Source organism: Leopardus geoffroyi, chromosome E2 (assembly GCF_018350155.1).
Source record: "Leopardus geoffroyi isolate Oge1 chromosome E2, O.geoffroyi_Oge1_pat1.0, whole genome shotgun sequence".
Taxonomy (NCBI): domain Eukaryota; kingdom Metazoa; phylum Chordata; class Mammalia; order Carnivora; family Felidae; genus Leopardus; species Leopardus geoffroyi.
In genome coordinates, this window is record NC_059335.1 from 5,104,126 (window position 1) to 5,129,339 (window position 25,214).

Genomic DNA, 25,214 nt, shown 5'->3' on the forward strand with positions numbered 1-25,214 from the left:
CAAAGTCAAAGAATAAGATATGGCCGTGAAGAGAGACTTAAGTGAGACAGTTATAAGTAACATGCTTGATGGAGAATTGAAGGAAAATTCATAAGGATACTCTCTGGGTTGAAAAAAGAATAATGAGAACCTTACCAAGGAGCTAAAACAACTAAAAAAGAACCAGAGAAGAACAGTGCAATGAATAAGATTGAAGGACACTTGGGTGGGTCATTCAATTAAGCATCCAAATCTTGATTTTGGCTTAGGTCATGATGTCACAGTTTGGGAGACAGATCCCCAACTTGTTCTCTGCATTGACTGCATGGAGGCTGAGAGGGATTTTCTCTCCCTCTCTCCCTCCCTCTCTTTGCTCTCGTTCTCTGTATCCTTCTCAAAAAAATAAACAGGTTTTTTTTTTTCAGTAAAAAAAAAAAAAAGGACTGGAAACAGGCTTAGCAGTGAGCAGCAGGCTAGAAGTAACAGAGGGATGACTATGTCACCTAGAAGAAAAATAATAAAGAAAAATAATGACTCTAAGCAAAAGACAGGAGAAGAATCATGCAACAGTATTGACTTGGGGAACTCAGAGACACCATCAAATGTTATGATATTTGTATTATGGCAGTCAGAAGAAAAGGAGAAAAGGGGGAAGAATCTTACTTTCAAGAAATAATAGCAGAAATCTTGGTAATCCTGGAAGGAAAGAGACTTCCAGATCCAGGAGTAGCAAAATGGATAAAAACAAAAAACTATATGCTTCCTCTAGGAGACTCATTCAGACATAACTCACCTGCAGATTGACAATGAGGAAATGAAGAAACACATAGCATGCAACGGATGTCAAAAGAAAGTCAGAGTGGCAATACTTCTATCAGACAAACAAGACTTTTTTGTTCTTCTATTGTGTTTATCCTGCTTGGTGTCATAGTAATGCTGGCCTCACAGGATAGTTTTGAATGTGTTCCTGATCTTCCAAGCTTTATAGGATTTTGAAAAGATTACCTTTAGTTATTATTTTTTTTAATGTCAGTTAGAATTGACCATGGAATGCATGTGATCTTGGGCTTTTCTGTGCTGAGAGATTTTTGACTCTGAATTCAACTTTCATTCTTCTTTTACCTATAAGAAGATTTCTAAATTTGTAGGTTTAAGGTTCACAATTTAATCTTAGTAACATTTTTAGGAATTAAGTGGATTTTTTTTTAATGTTCATTTACTTCTGAGAGAAAGAGAGAGAGAGAGAGCAGGCAGAGAAGGGGCAGAGAAAGAGGGAGACACAGAATCAGAAGCAGGCTCTAGACTCTGAGCTCTGAACACAGTGCCTGACCCATGGGTCAAACTCACTAACCCTGTGATCAGGACCTGAGCTGAAGTTGGATGCCCAACTGACTGAGCCACCCAAGAGCCCCAGAGGATTTCTTTTCTAAGTTACTTGTTAGGATACAATTGTTTATATAGTCGAAGCATTATCAATTTGTTATTTTTCTGGTTAAACTGGGCATTACTTTCAATGTTATGTTATTTTTAATTCTGGTCACTATTTTATTTAGTTCTGATTTATCTTTCTAAATAAAATAATTTCAGATTTCCGTTTGTTATTTCTTCTCCTAGTAAATTTCAGCTAAGAGTCTTCCTTTTCTCGATCCTTTTGGTGTAATGTTGTTGACTTCAATGTTTTCGTTATTTGAAGCATTTGTTTAAAAAATGAATTTTTTAAATTTAAAACTTTAAAAAATAGGAAAATCGAAAGTAGTGAAAAACTTACCAGAAATAAAACAAGCAATGACCAAAATAATATAAAATAAAAATAAGGATTCTTTAGAGTTTTCTAAAGATCATATCATCTGTGAACAGAGATTTTTTTTTTTTTTCCTTAGGAGTTTGTAGCCTTCTTTACAGTAGTGTATTCCTTTGATTTGGTAACTGGCAATGCTGGTACCACAGAGTATTTTCATATTTTCTCTTTTCACTCCTTGGAAATACTTGAAGATATTTAAAGTAATTTCTCATGAACTGTTTGTTTGAATTCTCCAATGAATTCATTGGACATAGGACTTTTCCTTATTTGGAGTTAGTTTGATTTTTTTGTTTTTCGTTTGTTTTGCATGTTTTTTATTACTCTTTAAGTCTACATAGTTGTCAGCAATAGTGATTTTTTTTTTTTCAGGATGGAGTACAGGTGCTTCTACCATTTTTTGAATTCATTCTCCTTTCTTGGTATATATTTGTGGGCATATAAGTATCCATTATTGCCTCTCATAATTATTTTTATTTCAGTCGTATCAGTTATAATGTGTCTGCTTTCACTTCACTGCTGCCTTTAGTTGGTCTTTTCTCTTTAATTCTGACTTGAGTGAAAGGTCTATCAATTTTGTTCATCTTTTCTGAAAGCCAACACTTCCTATGGTAGATATGGTCTTAGTTTTACTGTATCCTGTCTTAAGGATTTCAGTTTTATGTTTAAGTTTCCTTCTGTGGTGATTTTGGGCTCATGTGGTACTCTTCTTGATTATTCAAGGTATAGGAAAATGATTTGCACGATAGCATGACAATACTACAGAATTATCTATTAGGCTATATGGTCAGTGTCTTGTGTGCAAGTTTATGTGTCCATGGAGGAATGAAGTCCTGATGATTCATTTTCAAACATTTGGCTGACGTTTTCTGATTGACTCTAAGGTTGCATAATAGAAGTCTTCAGTATATTCATCTGAGAGTAGTAAGTGGGATGATTTTACTTTTCTGTTATTTGATATCTTTCAGCTGTATCTTCACAATGCACCCAGAATTTCCTGCCAAAGCTGTTCTTAGAACCTTCTCTCCAAAAAGTGTCAGTGGGTGAATATAGTACCTATGAGAATTTACACTTAATGATAGACTGGGACAACGATGGGGAGAATGAAGGGCATCAAACATATCATGATGGACATTTCCAAATGGAGACATCTGCCCATGAGAAGAATCTCACTGCCCCATATGGTGAAGGCTATAAAGCATTTTGCAAAACCTCCCCTTGTAAGTTAGCTACTTCTACAAAGCAGTGTGTTTCAGTAACCAAACACTCAAGTCAAAAATTCAAACATAAATATTTGTCGATAGAAAATTTGGAAAATCTGGAAAGTTACCTCATTCAGGTAGAAAATAAGTATTTGAACCAATTTGAAAATAGGATTGGAATGACCTTTCCGTCAACTGTTTCTGAAAACCATAGATTTAAAAATAAAGAAGAAAGTGTTAAGGGGTGTCAATTTGAGGGGCACGTCACAAAGAAAACAACCCTACAAAACTACGAGAGTATTTTCAATGGACATAGAATTGCTCCTTGCAGTGAATCTGAGAAAACATTTAACCAGGGCTCAAATGTTAACAAATGTCTGCGTACTCATTTGCCAGACAACCATTTTGAATGTAATAGAGGTAAGGAAGTCTTGTCTCAAAGATCTAAACGTATTATACAGAAGACTACACATATGAGAGAAAATCCTTATAAATATAATGAATGTGGGAAAGATCTCAAGCAGTCCTCTGATGGTGATCATCAGACGATTTGTGAGGAGAGAAACCCATACACATGTTATAAATCTGGAAGTGTGTTTAGTCAGTCACCAAGACTAAATACACATGAGACAATTGGTACTGGAGAGAAAACGTACACTTGTAAGGACTGTGGCATACTCTTTCATTGGCAGTCAACACCAACTCAACATCAACAAATGCATGCTGGAAAAAAATCATACAAATGTAAAGAATGTGGTAAAGCCTTTAAGGACTGCTCATTGCTCAATAGATCTGGGCAAATCCATATTAGAGAAAGACTTGATAAATGTCAACAATGTGGCAAGGTCTTTACCAGGCATTCAATTCCAATTCGCCGTCTCAGAATTCATACTGGAGAGAAACCTTACCAATGTAAGGAATGTGGCAAGGCCTTTACCAGGTACTCAATCCTTACTCTACATCTCAGAATTCATACTGGAGAGAAACCTTACCAATGTAAGGAATGTGGCAAGGCCTTTACCCAGCCCTAAATCCTTACTCAACATCACAGAATTCACACTGGAGAGAAACCTGATAATGTAAAAAGAATGTAAGTCGGTGCCTATACGTGGTGCCCAGACCTTACAGGACATCAGAGGATTCCTATTGGAGAGTAACCATACAAGTGTAAAGAATGTGCAAGCTCTCCCTGCAAGTCACATCTTACTCCACATTCTAGTTATCACATAGGAACCAAAGTGTGAAATGGAAAGTGGCCATGCCTTTACCTGGGATTCAATCTGTGCTCGATATCACAAAGGCACCCTAGATGCAAACCCTAGAAATTTAATGGATGAACAAAGACCCTCACTTTAAATATACACTTTAGGAAACACAAGAGATGCATATAAGAAAGTAACTGGAAAGGTAGATTTACAAAAGTATTTCATTGAACATCAAATGTCAATGTTACAGAAATCAAGTAGAAAGGAGTACATCAGTCACTCTGTTCAGACATTGCTTCGAAATACTTAAGGAATAATACAGAGTTAGACACTTGGAAAACATATATGCTATTCTGGTTCAAAAGATCTAGTGGATCGGGTTTTGCATAGGTATACTTAATTTCAAAATGTGCTTTTTTTTTTTTTTTTACATTGACCCTATTTGGGATTTGTAAGTAGCAAGTATTAATGTATTCCTACTCTCAAATCACTTCAGAATATTCATTTATTCCTAGTGGGTGTGTGAAACCATGTGGCTGACTGTTGTTGCATCAAAGGTATGAGATACCCTTCTTTATTAGATGGGACCCAGGCATGTCTAATTTTCCACAGTAGATAAAGGACAGTATGATGCACATCTGAAACAAATCTAAATGGAGATGCTGTTTGTGGTTATACCACTGATGTAAGTTGTCATGAGACAGGTGTTGAGAACACCATTGTCCATTTATTAACTCTAAAAAATTCCTGAATATTAGAAAGAAAATGTTTTACATTAAGGTCTTAAAGGCAAAAGAGGTGGCAGTCCAGTGAACTGATAGATCTTTATAACAGCAATAGTCAGAGAGCATGAGTTGATGTGGCTGCAATGAAGACATCTTCACAGATGGCAGCCAGAGCCTAGCTAACTCTTCCCCCAAATGGCATAAATTGTACATCCACATCTCTCAACACTTGTCTCCGGCCTGACACTTATGGAAATCACTATTTCCATGTCATTACGTCAACAAATAAGTGGTTTTTTAGCACTTGTATTCTATATTTTGAACAACGATTTGAGTCGAGTGGATTTGAAATGCATAAATTGTTCTGTGTGAACTTAATATATTTTAATTAATAAAACATAATGGTTTTTAATGTGTTAACATGGATGTGTAGTGAATGAACTGTGATCCCCCCAGCAATGTTAGCCCATCATCTTGTATTTAAGGTTGTAGGTAACTGATGGAATCATTAACTCATTTCCTAACACAAAGGCCTAACATGCCCAGTAATCAGTTTTGTCCGCGGTCTTAGGATTTACATAATGTGTCATTATTTTTCCCCTCAGTTATCCATTATACCATTTTTCTCCTCTTTGTGAATACTGTGATATTATTATGGATATATTATGGAGTCTAGAGGGGTACTGCTGACCTTTTACCTAAGGTCCCCCGTGAAACGCTATTTGGCATTCATTTTGCACAGCCAGTCCATTTGTTTTTAAGTTTATTTATTTATTCTGAAAGACAGAGAGTATAAGCATGGGAGGGGCAATGTAGTAGGGAGGGAATCCCAAGCAGGCTGTGCTGTCAGCCCACAGCCAGACACAGGCTTCAGACCCATTAACTATGGAATCAAGAGCCACATGCTTAACCTACTGAGCCAGCCAAGTGCCCCTAGCCAGGAGTTTTACAGGGCCTTGACTGACACCAGCCCCTCTCACTAGTACATTCCCTAGACAACACCCTACAGACTCACAAGATAATGTAACTTTTGATAAGATGTTTTTAATCTGCCTTTGTGAGCAACCGGGTCTAATTTCTTCCAGTGCTTTCCCCTCTGGGTCCCCTACAGAAGGCACAGAGGTTGCTTAAACGTGTTTTAGTCTGAATGGTGAAATCTGGGCTTAGGGAGGGGGTCTAAAGCATGCCTCTGTAACAGCTAAGACAGCTATGTGCCGGGGGGGGTGTTGTTTTGACGTGCATATGAAGCAAACATGGACATCTGCTAGTACTGGGTGTGTAATAGATACTCCATAAGTAGGAGAAACAAATTCCAATAGTAGTGATAATGTAGCCCCAGATGAGACATAGAAAATATACAAGGTAAAGAATTAGCATAGTGGATTCTACGTGTGGAGGAAACACCTGTCTCAGGTTGCACAACTGAGAATGCATATAGAAAAACAATTTCTACTTGTGTTATTTTCCATTTGTCTCCATATCTCCGGTGCTATGTTTGTTCATTTTTGGTGCCAGATTTGTAGACATCACAAACATTCTTCTGTGCCTGTGTTGTGGTGAGAGTGTCCTCACTAGCTGCTTAGTTGAGATGAGAGAGATTTAAGGCCGTGGATATTCAGACCTGTAGCACTGGAATGTGGGATGGGAATAGAAGTAAAATATGATGAAGCCATCATCCTCAGAGAGAAAGATAAGACCTATGAAAAGAAAATGTGAAGGACTCTTTCCAATGCAGGGAAGTACCTGGAGGTGGTTCCCTTTAGTCACCCAGGGTCTAGGCAGCTCTTGCTGGTGTCATTGGATGAATAAGTGTCATGGAGATAAGGAATTGGCAAAAGTGGTGGATTTCTGAATATTGGGGATGTCCTCCTTTGTCTCCATGATTGCACTGAATTCCTTTGTCTTACTGAGGCCCAGAAGCTGTCAGATGAAAATGATTACTGGTTTGCCCAGGCCTAGATCAGAGGCAGTGGATGGAGGAGGGTATTAGATGATGCAAATGTTTTGGGCGTAGCTTTAAAATGGCAAGTAGATTTTGGAGATGAGGAAGATTTCTAGATGCTGTAATGGGATCAGTGGGACATGTGCTGTGGTCGTTCAAGCACTAATATCCCAGGATATAACTCCAATGAAAGTGAGATCCAGTGTAGATGGGTGACCTTTCAAGAAAGACAATTCATTGTTGTGAGGGACCTTCCTGTCGTCAGTCAGCACCATGATGAGTATAGGCCTGTACTCTTGCTCTGTCCATGGCCCAGATTTGTTGGAGCAGCAGTTCAGCAGTGACAAGCAGTGAGCTTTTCTGATTCCAACAGTCTAGCACAACTGTTCACTGACTAAATGAACAAATATTTGATGTGTATGTGAATGTTAGTAGGCATAAAAAGGTATGAAACCTTGCCATTTTTTAACATTTGTTTATTTTTGAGAGACAGAGAACATGAGTAGAGGAGGGGGAGAGAGAGAGAGACAGAATCCAAAGCAAGTTCCAGGCTCTGAGCTGTTTGTTAGCACAGAGCCCAACACGGGGCTTGAACTCATGAAGTGCAAAACCATGACCTGAGCTGAAGTCAGAAGCTCAACCAACTGAGCCACCCAGGCACCCCTGAAATCTTGCCTTTTGTATGAGTGGGTCGTGTTACAGAGTGTTAGGCTAATTGAAAAGAGTCAGAGAAAGACAAATCCTATATGATTTCACTCACATGTGGAAATCAGGAAACAAAACAAGTGAGCAAAGGGAAAGAAAAATAACAAAAGGGAGAGGCAGACCAAGAAAAAGACACTTAACTATAGACAGGAAACTGATGGTTACCAGAGTGGAGATGGGTAGGCAGATGGGTTAAATAAGTGATGGGGAATAATGAGGTCCCTTGTGAGTTGAGACCTGGGTGTTGTATGGAATTGTTGAGTCAGTATATTGTCCGCAGGAAAGTAATGTTACACTGTATGTTAACTACCTGGAAGTTAAAGAAAAACCTCTGGGAAGTGTTTTGTTGTTTACTGATTGAGGAACCTTTTCCTCTTAGGTTAACTGACTTCAGCAAGTGCACAGAATATAACTTGGTAAACAAATGGAAACATTTATCTTTTCTCCCTACCTGGTTCTTCCAGATCTCAGAAACTCTCGGTGCCTATTCTTATATGTTTATTCCAATACATGTGTTTGCATAATTTCAATAAGTATCTTTTCTCTGTATGACAAGACGCAGTTGGAAACACTGTTAGGTAACCAAGACTTTGACTAGAATATCATAGCTGAGAAAATCTGAAATCGATTCAGAAATGAGGAGACAGCTATAAGGATCTCTGGTGGACTTCGTGGACCCAATAAAGCCCCCTTGGAAGTATGAGCATGATTCCTTGCTTACAGAATCCCTGGAAGCATTCCCAGGTGAATCAAGAACTTTATTCCCTAATAGGTTCAATAGTCTTGGGATGTTTTGGAGACCTCAAGAATAGAGAAGTCACCCAAATCTTTAAGTGTTGCAGGCAAAACCTGATGGCAAGTATTTGGCTTCGTTTCTGCCCTTGAGAGGCTATTGAAAGTTTAATGTAGTGACTTCCTATGAAAAATTCCAGGAAAGCTGGTTTTAAAGAATCTATCGGTCAAACCTCTATTGTGGCTGCACTTATATAAATAAGGAGGTCAAGTTTTTTTCTCCAAATACACTGAGTTTGCAATCCAATTACTGTTAACTTGGCTCTACTTGGTAAACTGAGGATGATTATAGACAAAAATGTTTCAATAACACATCTTTGTAGATTTAGACTTTAATAGTATTCATCATAAATTGTACCAGATCCTGATTTCTTCTTGTGTCCTCCAATGCCTGGCTACAAATACTGAGAAGAACATTTTATTAAATCTGTGTTGAATTAGAGAGAGAGAGTTAGGGTGCACAAGTGAGGGAGGGGCAGAGAGAGAGCGAAAGGGAGAATCCCAAGCAGTCTCCCTGCTGTCAGTCAGGGCAAAGCCCAAAGCTGGCTCAATCCCTGCAACTGTGCAGTGATGATCCAAGTCAAAATCAAGATTCGGACACTTAATGGACTCGGCCACCCATGAGCCTGCCACCCTCCTAAAATAACATTTTGATTTTTCTCCTACTTTTCTGTCTTGGAATCATTTGAGGACAAAACTGCCTTCTGTCCTGAAGCTCTGGAAACTTCATATAAGTACTTGATGGAAAGAAATCGTCATATTAGCTCACGTATAGAGAATCTTTGTGCTGTGGCTGTATGGGCCACTGAAAAGATTACCAGAGGCATTCGAACTATAAACCAGGAAGATCCTTCGGGTTGCTCCTACTTGCCCTCACTGTATCTGAAGATGATTCAAGTCTGACATCTAGACGTCTGTGCCTCTGGCTACCCTGAGAAGTCAGAAATTGGCTTAAGAGTTGATGTCATCATGAAGCATGGTTGTCTCCTTTGGTTTTCACAGAAATGCCTCATTGAATAAAATTACATGAACCACAGGGCTAACTTTGAAAAGGCACCTGCATCAAGGCCTCCTAAAATGAGTTTGACTAAACAAATCTGCCGTCAGAACTAAAATGCTAGATCAATGACATGAAACAATGTAGGTCAACTTTTACTATGTGCAGCTTCCAGGGAAGTTTCATATGGGGGAATGGAAGGGGTTTAGGACAGCCTTTCCAGTCCCCTCACCCCCAGGATGGCCATTTCGTCATGCAGATACTTTGACATGAAGGTACTTGAGAACCTGCTGGTTCAGGAGAAGCTTTTCCCCCTTAACCACCCAGAAGAGTCTAAATTGGGGAGTCTTCCCAGAAAAAGAGTTATTAACAGAGCCAAAGTTATCTCAGTGACCCATCTGTAAGGTAGAACAAACATCTAATTACCAAGAATGTGCTCTTCTCATCGCCCTGTGAAGTGCATTGCTTTCCTCTGAAGCTTCAGGCCCCCACCCCTTTTTCCTTAGTTCACCATGATATTTGGCCCTGACGTTGCTGGACAGTCTTTGGAATTTCCATGTTTGTGTGGATTTCCTGTACACATGTGTATTAAATTTGATTTTCTCCTGTCAATCTGTCTCATGTCCATTTGATTTCCCATCCAGCTAGAAGGACCTTTGGGGAGACAAGAATTCTTGTTCTCTGACACAGGGTTTGACTTTGTGCCTCATTTCCTGTCATTCCATTTCACGTATAAAAAGATGTTGGGGCAGTAGAAATTACTTCCACAGGGGTTGATATTTTTGAGAAAGTTTTTGTCACTATTTCAGCAGATTCCTTATTTAATACCTGTGTGGATACTATCTTGTCAGTGTTTTCCTTAAAAGTTTCTAAGGAGCACTCAAAATATGTATCCAGCTCCATTTGTCTAGCTGATTAGATGGCTCTCTGAAGGTGGGTTGCATGAGTGCACAGATTAAGTATTTCAAGGGACCTCACTTAGGCCACTTGAGCATTGAAATCATCCTTAGCATCCTTTTCTATTTATTTAGGTTTTTGCAAACATGTCCTCCGTGTGTGTTAAACACGAGTCCCACCAGATTGTTGGAAGGTGGTTTTCCATCCTTTTTCCCCATTGTGATGGTTTATTTTGAATCCTAGTGGAATTAGATGTTCAGCACTAGTTAAGGATTTTCACCTGTGAATGATCTTGTTCCCTCAGGTACCATTCTGGAGTTGGTGGATTGTATTTTGTGTCTTGGTTTTTTCTGGACTTAGCCAGCCTAAATTCACAGCGTTATGTATGTTAAAGGGCTCTTTCGTCTCTTGTTCCTGCGAGAGTGCAACTAAATTATTTGTGTTGTGAATGGAAATCCTTGTGGGATGGCTATTGGGCTATTGGGCAGAGTGTTGACTCTGCCCCCGTCTAATGATGGAGCTAATGCCCTTTGTCTTTGGATTCAGTCAGAATCTCATCTACAGAATGCATCAAGCATTTATGTTGGAAACACTTTGAAGAATGTTAAGTTCCAAAAGGAAAAGTCATTTCTGCCACAGACCTGCAATCTTTGCTTTTCCTGATTGTAAAGTGTATTGTGGCCATGGACTATTACAAAGGAAAATCATCTTTCTTTTAGAAGGGTCTTAATTGAACACCAGTCAATTGTGTAACATGCAGCCTCACAGGCTGCACAAGGAGAGCTAGATCAGCAACACTTCCCCATTGCTAGCCAAGAAGAAACTGAAACAACACACAGAGAGAACCAGAACGAGAAAACATTTCAGATTCTTAAACCTGCTATAAACAGAAGAGGACTAGTCCTCAGGAAAATGAGTTGATGATGAAACAACAACCAAGTAATTAAAAAAGTTCTTTACCAAGGGAGTCCTTCCAGCCAGATGCTTTATTTCTCTCACTCCAAAATGAAAGCACCATAGTCAAGAGACATTTCACATTTTCCTTCATAGTCTTCTCAAATGTAACTTTTTGATAGGCTCCGTCATTTTAAGCTAACCTTTTGTGGGGCAGCTGGGTGGCTCAGTCAGTTAAGAGTCTGAGTCTTGGTTTCATTTCTGGTCGTGATCTCACAGTTTCATGCATTTGAGCCCCAGTTGGGCTCGGCACTGGCAGCACAGAGCCTGCTTAGGATTCTCTCTCTCCCTCTCAAACCCTCTCCATCTTATGCATAAATTGGTCTGTGTGATTTCTTAGTTTCTTCTTCTGCTGCTTCATTACTGGTGTATAGTCATGCAAATGATTTCTGTGTTTTGACCTTATTTCTTACAACTTTGATGAATTCATGCATCTGTTCCAGTAGTTTTTTGGTGGAGTCTTGGGGGTTTCTACATAGAATATCACGTCTTCTGTGAAGAGTGATAGTTGCACTTCTTTCATGCCAATTTGGATGGCTTGTATTTCTCTTTGTGGTCTGATTTCTGAGGCTGGGACTTCCAGTACTATGTTGAACAAGTGGTGAGAGTAGACATCCCTGTTGTGTTCCTGACCTTAGGGGAAAAGCTCTCAGATTTTCCGCAGAAGGATGACGTTATCTGTGGGCCTTTCATATATGGCCTCTCTGATTGTTGAAGTATGTTCCTTTTATCCCTACTTTCTTGAAGGTTTTTATCAAGAAAGGATGCTATATTTTGTCAAATCCTGTCTATAAACCTTCCTTTTTAATGATAGTAGCCACTACACTAATTAATTGTATTTTTAGATTTCAACTATTTTTTATGCTTTTGGATAACAATTTTCAACTGAGTGCTTTTGAAGAAACTGTAGGGGTTTTTTTTGTTGTTGTTGTTTATTTACTTTTGAGAGAGAGAGGGAGACACAGAATCCAAAGCAGGATCCAGACTCTGAGCTCTCAGCATGCATGCAGGTGTGGATCTGAAATGCACACACTCTAAGATCATGACCTGAGCTGACTTGGGATGCTTAACCAACTGAGTTACCCAGGCACCCAGAAGACTGTATCAGTTTTAATCCAAATAGGAATCAGTCAGATGTCAATTGTCAATAACATTATATGTGTATTTGTTGTGTCAATATTAAATGTACATTTTTGGTATATGACATACCCTGTTTGTTTCTTTTCATGGTAATTTGTCAAAGGTTGTTTCATCCTGGGTAGGCTGTCATATGGTATGCTTGTCTTTACCTATTTGTGGGTGAGTTTATATTCTCTTTGAGAAGCAAGCAGGTTTTTGAATTTAAGGTAATTTTTTTTACCTTGGGTTGGTAATCTTATTTATGTGAGTTCTTCCTTCCAAAACCTGGGAAAGGAGTATGATATGTTCATTTATCGAGGAGAGTTTGGTGGCTGGGTGAGCCTTCCTGGGAGTAGAGATTGTTTCTCTTCTTTTGCATTATCTTAAAAATAATATTAAGAATAATATTGGAGGTGAGGGCACAAGTATACACAGCAGAGTGGGAGATAGTAAAGAAGGCTGCAATAGAGGCTCTGAGGAAAATTTGATGGGTCAATCATTTGCATTTGTGTATTTGGTCAATTTGAATGTGTGACTGTCAATGGACAGCCCAGAACCAGAAGATGAGATGCAACATATATTTTGTGGTGTAAGAGGTAATTTTTGACAGAATCTGAAGGGAGAAGTCTCTGTTAGGGTCTGTAAGCCCCATGTAGGCAGAGGTACTATTCCCAATTCATATTCTGGGGCAGCTGAGCTGTGTACCCACAACATTAAGCCTGAAGTATGAAACCAGCAACTGGGGACGTGAAAAGCTCCACTGGAGAGGTGGGACTGATGGTTGGCTTATGAGTTTCTACTACACAGTGTGGTGCTGGGTAACCAGATCCCACTCCCCATCCTTCTCTGTGGTCCTGTGCATTGCGGGAAGGGCCTCATCCGGGTCCTGGAGGGCTTCACCTGCATTCTCTCTGTGCACATGTGGGAAGTTTTGGCAACAGGAAAGACAGAATTGGGAGAGGGCATCAAAAACTCTTGGTATGATAAGGGGGTCTGGGTGACTCAGTCAGTTGAGTATCCGTCTTTGACTCAAGTCATGATTTAGCAGTTTGTGGCTTTGGGCGCTGCTTGGGGCTCTGTGCTGACAGCTCAGAGTCTGGAGCCTGATTCGGATTCTGTGTCTCCTTGTCTCTCTGCCCCTAACCCACGTGCACTCTGTCTTTGTCTCTCTCAAAAATAAATAAACATTAAACAGAAGAAGAAGAAAAACTCTGGGTGTGGTTACAACATTGTTCAGAGGGAGGACTGACTGGTCTGGACATAGACTCTGGTGTCAGTTTATCAAAAATGTGAACTCAGGTGTGTGGGCTTGGTTGAGATGGGATTCAAGGCTAGTGCCTGGAGACCTGGGATGGTGGGAAAAGGAGCACAGGAATGCAGGTTTTGGCCCTGGAGGATCTATTGGTGCCACCCATCCTCTGTGCGTCTGTGCAGGAGGTACCCAAGGGTGAAATCTGGGCCAGGGAGGGCATAGTCACACTGGTGTCCTAGGTGCATGTGCAAAGAGGATGGTGAGAGGCTGGGAAAGGTGTCATGCTGAGTCTTCTGCCCAAGTTGCAAGGGGGCAAGGGGTTCAAGCCATGTGGGGAAAGTGATCAAAATGAAAAGGGGTACTGTGTAGGGTTAAAAGATGAACTGATGTACATTCCAATCTTCAAGACTTAATTTGACCATTTAATTTGTCTTTCTTATTTGTATGCAAATAGATAGACATGCTCCATCTGTAGGAAATGGTAGTTAAGGTTTTTACAGAGACCATGTGGAGACAAAGCAAGGGCAGTGGTTGATTGGATATATCTTAAGCATTTCCCTTCTTTTTGGGAGTCCTAATTGACTGCAATTATTTGCTTATATATATTTTTTTTCCATTCAAGTGCAATGACTGAGAATTAAGTTGTGGTTTCATTACAGAGGCTGCCATGGCATTAGAGCCTCCTCAGGTTATGGCTTCCCTATTTAATTTACTTCACAGTGGAAACACATTTGGTAGGATACTACCAGATTTATGTTTTTTGTTGTTGCTGTCATTGTGTTTTTTTGTTTTTCTTTTCTTTTTTCGTTTTCTTTCTTTCTTTCTTTTCTTTTCTTTTTTTTTTTTTTTTTTTTTTTTGAGAGAGAGAGATAGTGCAAGCAGGGGAAGAGCGGCAGAGGATAGAGAAAGTCTTAACAGGCACCATGCTCAGAGTGGGGCCCAACTCACGGCTGGATCCCACAACCCTGGGAATATGAGCTGGGCTCCAAATTCCAATGAGTTTTTCATCTGACTGAAACACTAGGGCACCTTGTTTGTTTGTTTGTTTTTTAATACATTTGCCAGTGTGATTTAGCAATTGTCCACCCATTATAAGAATGGTTCTGGGGCGCCTGGGTGGCGCAGTCGGTTAAGCGTCCGACTTCAGCCAGGTCACGATCTCGCGGTCCGGGAGTTCGAGCCCCGCGTCTGGCTCTGGGCTGATGGCTCAGAGCCTGGAGCCTGTTTCCGATTCTGTGTCTCCCTCTCTCTGTGCCCCTCCCCCGTTCATGCTCTGTCTCTCTCTGTCCCAAAAATAAATAAACGTTGAAAAAAAAAAAAATTAAAAAAAAAAAAAAAAAAAAAAAAAAAAGAATGGTTCTTATGGTACAACAATCCCATGTCCCAGAACCACCCAATTAATTCATATATACAAACCAAACAACCCCATGTCCCAGAACCACCCAAAAACTCTTGGTATGATAAGGGGGTCTGAGTGACTCAGTCAGTTGAGTATCTGTCTTTGACTCAAGTCATGATTTAGCAGTTGGTGGCTTTGGGCGCTGCTTGGGGCTCTGTGCTAACAGAGTATATTAATTCATATATACAAACCAAACATCCACATTTCAAGATGTGTGTGATAACAGAAGACAGATACATTCAACCACGCAGTTGTATAAAAAAGAATGTTTCCACATGGAGGTTTTCTTTACAATTACCTTGGGATATGAGGTGTTTCTGTGTTGCAGTAGATCCATCTCTACCTGTGTGAAAATGTCACCTTCATGTAGCATGGTTAAGGAAAGCATTGGATTAAGTCGATGTGACAATACTTATGTAAACATTGAACCAAGTGCAAACTATTTTAGTGTCTTTGTGTTAAACAATTGCAAATGCAATTTACATACACTGTGAAACTGCATAGTAGGCAGGATCCACCTCAACCTGACATACTGTTATGTTTGAAGATCGATCTATTATTGATGTATGTAATTAATGGAGATTTTTACTTGATTTAAATATTTTATGAGTTTATCATTTTCATTTTACAATTAATGACATGCCTAGGTGTAGTTGTGTTGTACCACTACCACAATCAATTGCATGCATTTAGGAACTATAAAAACATAATTCTGTCGTTAATAAGTCTGAAATTCAGTGGACTTGGCTCAGCTTTCTGTGGAGCGCACTCTGATGTTAAAATCAAGGTTCAAAACTGAGGGTTGATGGGGGGTGGGAGGGAGGGGAGGGTGGGTGATGGGTATTGAAGAGGGCATCTTTTAGGATGAGCACTGGGTGTTGTACGGAAACCAATCTGACAATAAATCTCATATATTAAAAAAATAAAAATAAAAAAATATAAAATAAAATCAAGGTTCATGAGGCATTGGATCTACTTGGGAACCTCTACAAGCACAGTCACTCCCAAGACCATTCAGGTTGTTGGCAGAATCCATTTTGTTACCATGGTTTCCACATGATCTCCAAGGGCACACCTTGTGCATGGTTATGTCCGAAGAAGAGAAAAAGTGTTGAGTCTCACTGTTTACTCAAGATTTCAACTGTGGTCCTTTATTGTCTATTCAGTTGAAAGGATTACTGGGTGTTTTATAGAAGTAAGTTTTTTGCCTTGTGGGCTGAACTTAGACACCACTCACAATTGTGAATCAATACAAATCAGAGACTTAATGAGAATGAATCCATGATGTACAAAGGGACCCTGCAATTGTCATCTCCCCCAGCTCCACCCCTCTTCTCCTCTGTGTCCCACATTGTGACCTCAATCTCTCCACTCCTGGAGTCTCTAGATATCCATGAAACCTGACTCTTTCTCTGCAAATGACACTGTTAGTCTTCACTCCTCTTCTCAGTCCATCAGATGCATTTTTTTTTATTTGTCTATGTTTATTTAATTTTGAGAAAGTTTGAGCAGAGGAGGGGCAGAGAGTGAGGGGGACAGAGGATCTGAAGTGGGCTCAGCCCTGACGTGGGGTTCAAACCCATGAACTGTTAGATCAAAACCTGAGCCGATGTTGGACACTCCAGCTACTGAGGCACCCCGGCACCTATATTCCTTTCTCATTTAAAAAACAAAATAACATGTTCATTTGCTTTTGAGAAAAGCATGAGCAAGGGACAGGCAAAAGGAGAGAGCGGCAGGGGATCCATAGCTGGCTCTGCATGACAGCAGCGAGCCCTATGCCATCAGGTGTATTTAGACCTCTATACCAAAAAAGAACGTTTCACGTGATCCCAGAGCCCTCATCCCGAATTTCCTCCCCTTCCACTGACCCTAAATACTCCATTCTTTCCTCCTTCCCCATGCCAATACGTCAGCCCACTTCTTGTGTCTTTTATGTCCACTGCTCTCGTATGCCAGCCAACATTTATCAGGAGTCCTTAGTTTCCTCATGACCCTACACTTATCCCCAACCGTACACTTCCTCTTTCTCATGATCCCTCTAGCCTCCTGATGCCGTTCTCCCAGCTCTCAAGGTCCCCATTCACCCATGCTAACTCCCTGTGCCCATGATGTTTCCTAGGCATCATCTTTTCTTTCCACTCTTTCTCTGGTTGAGCACTGAATTCTCTCCAGACTCCATTCACAGGCAACTACCTCCTTTCCATCCCTATGTTCTTTAACCCTTCATAGGCAGAAAACACTTGTATGGTCTCAACCCAATCTTGCCACTTCACTGCCTTTAGCCAATGAATTTGTCATCCATTATCCCCCTCCTTCCCAGGATTTCTTTTGCCCTCTCATTCTCTCTACCCATATAGCCCAGCCTTACTGTCCCTGCCTACACTCTACTCCCAGCCTCAAACTGGTAGTGCACCTTAACCCCTCAGTCATATTTCACAACCTAGCGCCTTTTGCCTTAGTGAGGGTTACACAGTGTGCGTCAAATAAATATGCCCGAGTGCTAACCCTCAGTACCTGTAATAGTACCCTTATTGGGCAGTAAGCTCTTGGCTTTACGTTAAAATGAGGTCATGCTAGATATGGGTCAATTTTACTCCAATGACTGGTATCCTTATAAGAAAAGAAAAATGAAGACACACACAGAACAAGGTGTGATGATGAAGGCAGTGGTGGAGTGAGACACATCGACAAGCCAGGCCAGGGACAGCTGGCAGTCCCCAGGAGTTAGAAAGAGCAAAGTCTCACTTCTTGAGGTACAGTGTGGCCCTGCCACCTGCTCGCTTCCGACTTCAAGAACCTCCAGAACTGTGAGACAGTAATTCCGCAGTGTGCTTAGACTAAGAGACCAATGCGGCATCGCTCATTTTAGCCAGCCTATATTGTATATATGCAGCATATTATCTACACAACTGACTATGGACACAAGTTATTTTCATGTCTTGGTTATTATGAATAATGGGGCATGTTGCTTAGTTTTTTACATATTTGTGAGTTTTTTAGTTTTGTCGTTTTACCTGACTCTAGTTTCATGGCATTGTGGTTGAAAAGCTGCTTGATGGGATTTCACTCATAAGTTTATTAAGACTTGCTTTGTGTGCCAACATATAATCTATACTAGAGAATGTTCTGTGTCTGTGTGGGAAGAATGTGTTTTCTGTTGCTGTTGGATGCAATGTTGTAAGTCTGTCTGCTGAATGTCCTTGAAATCCGATGTTTCCATATTGATGTTGTGTCTGAATACTCAATCCATTATTGAAAGTGAAGTGCTGAAGTCCTGTTGTATACATGCACAGGTGCTTTTATGTGGGGGGGTGGGGGTGGGGGATAAATATTTATACAAGTTCTATCCTTTGGTGGAATTCATTCCTTTATTTTTGGAGTTTTGTTCTTAGCCAAAGCAGCTTATATTTATTTCAAAAAACTAGAAAAGTGGACTATATATCTATAAAAGAAAATTGATTTAAAAATAAGTGATGTCTATGTATCCAAATGTGACCAGATCAACACAACAATTCAATGCACAATAAGACGATTATGTAACTCGTGGAACAAAAAGCAAGACACCACTAAATGATTTCTCAATACAAATGCTACACACATTTACAAACCTACAGCTGTAATGCAACACAAAGAAATCCTAAGTACATGGGATAGCTACCTTTCTCCTACATTAAAGGAGTGAATGTCTTCTATGTAGTAAATAGACATATGATGTATCAAAACCTTAGTCACATGTAATGTAATCTAAAATGTGGGACCCAAGTGGAATGTAAGGTTAGCTTATGGGAAGATGTACATTTCAGAAAGAACTCAACTTGAAATAAATCTGCTATATTGACACGGTGACCCATAAAAAACCCATCATTGCAAATGTATACACAGAACTGCCCAGAAATATCAGAAATCTTACTGAGAGGTATTATGCTTGAAATAAAAAATAACTTGCTTGATGGGTTTAAAAGAGCACATGTCAATGAAAATCATATAACATGTGAGTGAAAAAAAAACTGCAAGATATAATAGCGTGATGTTTGAAAAGTGAATAATCTGGGAAAGATGTATTAGCCTGTACAAGTTGGTTTTGATGAACTATTGGCTGCTTTTGCAGTAAATTACCAAGATTGTCATTGCAACAGTATTTTCCCACACACTTCAAAATCTGGAAGCAATAATCTTTCTCACATTGTCATTTAGCATTTTTTTTTTTCCCAGCCATCTAAAGGTAGCAATCGGTTTTTGAATATCAAGTAGCCATTTCGAGGAGTCATAAGATACGGATGTTCAGAAACATAACACAAACTACAATTCAGGCATCTGCACAAACACCACCCACACTTACGGAAAAAGGTGTTTCTTTTCAATGTGTCAGTACGTGAGTTAAAGAACCATACTATTACTGTCCTCCAAAACCAAAACGGGGGCAAACTTTGTTGCCATTCTGCCAAACAGCACACTAACTAAAAACTCTGCACAAACTGACCCGTTTGTTTAATACTGACCTTTGCCGTGTCTTATTACAGTCCTTGCATTCAAGTCTATTTTGTCTGAAGGATAGCTACCCCAGTTCTTTGGGTTTCCAATGGCATGCAATATCGTTTTGAATATTTGCACTTTCAGGCTGAGTGTGTTCTGAAAGCAGATGGGAGTCCCATGAAGGCAGCATAGCATTGGGTCTTGGATTTCTTTCCATTCAGCCAATCTCTATCTTTTGATTGGGGAATTTAGTCCCTTTATATTTAAAGGAAGTATTGATCCAGGCATGGAGTTACTGTTGTCATTCTTCTCATGGTTTTCTGGCCACTTTAGAATTCTTGCTCCCTTTCTTCTCCATTTTCTCTTTACCTTTGTGATCTGATGATTTTCAAGAATAGTAAACCTTGATTCTTCTCTCTTTATCTTTTGGGTATCAATTAACAGTTTTGCTTGGTGGTTACCATGAGGACTCAGAAGACATGACAGTCTATTTTAAATTATGTACAGCTTAATTTTGCCTACTGAAATTCTTTCAGGCCTGAGGTGATTCTCCAAACATATGAATGTAGAATCCTAGCCATTTTAGGAAGGTTTTGCTCTTCTCTTTCTGATATCTGTGAACATTTTTTCCTTTCAATCACATCAGTTGATATTCTGTACTTGTAACTATTGCTATCATGAACCTGCATCACGTTTTTCAGTGGACTGACCCTCTTTCCCTTAAAGACCATTTAGTACAACTTTTTATTTGTAATACACACTTTTAGTAGAAATAAATGGACAATGGTGTCCTGAACACCTCTTTCATGATAAGTACAGCAAGGTGAGAGGCACAGAAAGTATCTCCATTTAGATTTGATTCAACTCTTCTTCACCTTCCATTGAAAATTACATATGTATGAGTCCCACCTAAGAAAGAAGGGAACTCATATCATTGATGTAGCAACACTCAGCCACGTACATTCACATGCCCACTAGGAATAAATGAATTTTCTGAAGTGATTTGAGAATAAGAAGTATATTCATGTTTACTAGTCACAAATCTTAAAAAGGTTAATGTAAAAACACTGAGATTATACCTATGCAAAAATCCATCCCTTTTATCATTTAAAGCATAATAGCATATACATTATCTAAATGTTTAACTTTGTATTATTCCTTCTAATAAGTATTTTGATGTAATGTCTGAATACACTGACTTATTGCTTTCTGCTGTGAATCCTGTGACACGTGTTGCCATTTTATGTTCAGTTACATATGTTTTTAAACGTACTTTTCTTTCAACTTACTTTCCTTTTGGTACTCTCTGATGTTTTCCAAATGGTGTATTTATGAAGAAGGGCTTTCCTCATGCATTAGGTTTGTATGGTTTCAACTCAGAATGCATTTAGAGATATTGAATAAGGATTCAATTCCAGCTGAAAGCTTTGTCATTCAATTCACATTTTAGAGATTTCCTCTGATATGGGAATTATGATGTTGAATAAGTTAGGACTTCCACCTAGGGGTGTGCCATATTCATCACATTTGCAACGTTCCTCCTATGTATGAACAATGTGATGGTGAGTAAGGCTTGAACCAAGTGAAACGTTTCACCACATTCTCTACAATTGTAAGTTGTCTCTCAAGTATGAATGTGGTGGTGTGGAATGAGGCTTGAGCACCATGAAAGGGCTTCCCAGATTCTTTTTTTTTTGTGTAAAATCATCTCTATAACACATTCTCTGACAAGAAATCAGGGATCAGCATTGGTTAAAGTCTTGCCACATTGTTTACTTGGGTATCGTTAATCCTCAATGTGGATTCTGTGATGTGGAGTAGCGTTGAGCCCTCCTTAAAAGTTCTCTCACAGTCTTGGGGTGCCTGGGTGGCTCAGTTGGTGGAGCATCCAACTTCACCTCATGTCGTGATATAGCAGTTTATGGGTTCGAGCCCTGCATCAGGCCCTGAGCTGTCTGTGCCGAAACCTCAGAGCCTGGAAACTGCTTTTCAGTGTGTGTGTCTCCCTCTGCACCCTCCCACTCATTCTATCGAAGAAAAACTTTTTAAAAAGTGGGGGAAAAATTCCTTCACAGTCTTCAACTCTGGAACATTTGCTCCAAGATGATTTCTGTAATCTGGAATAAAGGCTGATTGGTGATTAAAGCCTTTTGCACACAGTGCATTGTTAAGGGTGGCTCAAGTATGAATTCTGTGATGTTGATGAAGTTCTGAGCATTTGGTAAAGCCCTTGCCACATATCTGACATTGGTAAGGTTTCTCTCCAGTGTGAATTCTGTGATGGACTTTAAGATTTGACTTAATCCTAAAGGCTTTGCCACATTGTTGACATTGGAAAGGTTTCTCTCCAGTATGAATTCTGTGATGGTAGTTAAGGTTTGACTTCAACCTAAAGGTCTTGCCACATTGTTGACATTTGTGAGGTTTCTCTCCACTATGAATTCTCTGATGCTGACTAAGGGATGCTTGCTGGCTAAAGTCCTTGCCACATACTTGACATTTGTAAGGTTTCTCTCCAGTATGAATTACATGATGCTGAGTAAGTGTTCTTCGCTGGCTAAAGACCTTTCCACATTCTTGACATTTGTAAGGTTTCTCTCCCGTATGCATTCTGTGATGCCGAGTAAGGGATGATGGCCGCATAAAGGCTCTACCACATTCTTGACATTGGTAAGGTTTCTCTCCAGTATGGATTCTGTGATGCTGAGTAAGCCTTGAAGGTAAATTAAAGGTTTTGCTGCATTTGTTACATTGGTAAGGTTTCTGTCCGGTATGAATTATGCGATGTAGAAAAAGGGTTGAGTATCTGCTAAAGGCCTTGCCACATTCTTTACATTTGTAAGGTTTCTCTCCGGTATGAATTATGTGATGTTGAGTAAGCTGTGAGTACGCTTTAAAGGCCTTGCCACATTCTTTACATTTGTGGGGTTTCTCTCCAGTATGAATTCTGTGATGTTCAGTAAGTTGGGAGGAACAGTTAAAGGCTTTTCCACATTCTTGACATTGGTAAGGTTTCTCACCAGTATGGATTCTGTGATGCTGAGTAAGGGATGATGGGTGGTTAAAGGCCTTGCCACATTCTTGACATTTGTAAGGTTTCTCTCCAGTATGAATTCTGTGATGTCGACTAAGGGATGATTGCTGAGGAAAGACCTTGCCACATTCTTGACATTTGTAAGGTTTCTCTCCAGTATGTATTCTGTGATGCTGAGGAAGGGATGATCGGTGGCTAAAGGCCTTGCCACATTCTTGACATTTGTAAGGTTTCTCTCCACTATGTATTCTACGATGCTGACGAAGGGATGATCGGTGGCTAAAGGCCTTGCCACATTCTTGACATTTGTAAGGTTTCTCTCCACTATGTATTCTGTGATGCTGAGGAAGGGATGATCGGTGGCTAAAGGCCTTGCCACATTCTTGACATTGGTAAGGTTTCTCTCCAGTATGTATTCTGTGATGCTTAGTAAGGGATGATTGATGCTTATAGGCCTTGCCACATTCTTGACATTTGTAAGGTTTCTGTGCAGTACAGATTCGCCTGTCTGCATAGAGTGATGACCCATCCTTAAAGGTTTGACGACCTTCTTCACACTTGTCAATTTTCTTTGCAGTATGTGTTTGCTGATGTTGAGATAGTGTCGAGTGCCTGTCAAAGGTTTTGCCACATTCCTTGCCAATGTACCTTTTCTCTCCAGTACCACTTGTCTTATACGTATTTAGGCTTAATGATTGATTAAACATGTTCCCAGATTCACTATATGTGTATGGGTTTCCACCCCCATGAATCCTCTGATGATCAGCAATACTGGAGGACTGCTTCAGAGCTTTCCCACATTCATCATATTTAGAAGTAATTTCTCCCCTCTGTGTACTCTTACTATTGGTATATTTGGAGTTTGGGTAAAAGACTTCCTCACCTTTATTAGATTCAAAATGGTTTTCTTGCAGAGTCCTCAGACGTTTGCTAACATGAGAGCCCTGGTTAGACTGTGTCTCAGATTCACTGTATTGAGCCAGTGTAGCTCCCCTGAAAATGCTCTGGAAATGTTGCAGGGTCACCTCCTCTGTGAAGCACCTCCCAAATTGAGACGTCCTAGGCTTTTTATCTTCATTTTTGAATCTCTGAGTTTTAGAAATATTTGACTGAAAAGTCAATCCAATCCCACTTTCACAATGGTTCACAGCATTGTTTTCAGTGTGGATGAGGTAACTTTCCAAATGTTCCAAATTTTCTTTGCACAAATATGTATGTTTGCATGTTTGATTGGAACTTCTGCTTACAGATGCACACTGCTTTGCACAAATAGTGGATGTAAAAAGGGCGGTTTTCCAAGATGTTTTATGTCCTTCATCACTTGGGGCCATGAGGTTCTTATTATGGGCAGTTGTCTGAATTGGACTACGTCCTTCATGAAACTTCTGATGTGCTTCATTCTTTCCACCACTGTCCCAGTTTATCATTAAGTGTAAATTCTCAAGGGCATGATGTTTCCATGTACCCAGTGACATATTTTGGGAAGAGGCTTCTATGCATGGCTTTGGCAGGAGGCTCTGGCTGCCATGGGAAAATATAGCTGAAAGATAGCAAATAACAAAAAAAGGAACATCATTCCAATTACTACTCTCACATGAAGGTACTGACAACTTCTAATATACAACCTTCAAATCAGTCTGAGAATGTCAGGAAGATGGTTGAGAAGGATTCATCAGGACTTCATTCTTTCTTGACACAGAAGATTACACACAACGTGAAAACGTAGCCTAATAGATCTTTCTGTACTTGTTTAATGGTGTAGCACAAATCATATTCCTGTGTCACAAAGAATCAGGAAATTACCCTATGAGCCAAAATTTAGAAGGAAGCACATTTAATTTAAAAGTCAAACAGAAATTATGAAAATACGATATAGCAAAAGTAGGAATAAAACAACAGGACGAGTTTGTTTTCAGAAGTAACCCAAAAATTTGACAGGCCTATAACACCGTCAAGTAAGGATGAAAAATTGAAGTTCACCTAAAGTCAGAAGTGAAGAACTAAAACAAGACACAGTACATGTGATATCATAGAAATAAAAGTAATCATAATTGGGAAAAAGGATAATTACATGCTAACAAATACGTATCCAAAAAAAAAAAAAAAAAAGTACCTATTTCAAATAAGGTATAACCTACCTGACATCATCATGGAGAAAAAAATGTAATGAAAGAGGAACCTGGGTGGCTTAGTCGGTTGAGCATCCAACTCTTGATTTTGGCTCAGGTCATGATCTTGGGGTCATGTGATGGACACCCGTATCAGGCTCTACCCTAAGCACGAAGTCTGTTTAAGATTCTCTCTCTCTCTCCCTCTGCTTTCTCTCCCACTCACTGACTCTCACACTCAAAAAAAAAAAAAAGAAAAAAGAAAAAGAAAAAAGTCAACAGATCTAAAAATACTAAGTACATTAACACTGTAATAAATAAAGTCCCAATGGGACGCCTGGGTGGCTCAGTTGGGTAAGCATCAGACTTCAGCTCAGGCCATGATCTCACAGTGCGTGAGTTCGAGCCCCTCATCAGGCTCTGTGCTGACAGGTCAGAGCCTTGAGCCTGCTTCGGATTCTGTGTCTCCCTCTCTCTCCTCCCCTCCCCAGCTCATGCTCTGTCTCTTTCTGTCTCTCCCTGTCTCAAAAATAAATAAAAACATTAAAAATGTTTTTTAATTAAAAATAAATAAAAAAAATAAACTCCCAGCAAGGAAAACTCTTATGCCAGATGAATTCACAGAATAAT

The 25,214-nt window shown here is 39.7% G+C and overlaps 1 protein-coding gene across 2 annotated transcripts in view; it reads right to left on the reverse strand.

Moving 5' to 3' along the window:
- The window catches only part of LOC123578631 (zinc finger protein 420-like), an 82,170-nt gene extending 58,819 nt beyond the window's left edge, over positions 1-23,351 (reverse strand). Inside the window, exons 1-2 of one of the 2 annotated variants that reach the window (XM_045441628.1) lie at positions 23,065-23,267; positions 21,621-22,980 (exon numbers count right to left, since the gene is read on the reverse strand). In XM_045441628.1, coding sequence (XP_045297584.1) covers positions 21,621-22,980; positions 23,065-23,183 — 1,479 coding nt within the window. In that variant the 5' untranslated portion in view covers positions 23,184-23,267. Of the gene's footprint in view, positions 1-21,620 lie in introns of those variants that run through there. The other variant, XM_045441627.1, reaches the window with a different exon arrangement.
- Between the last annotated feature and the right edge of the window lie 1,863 nt (positions 23,352-25,214).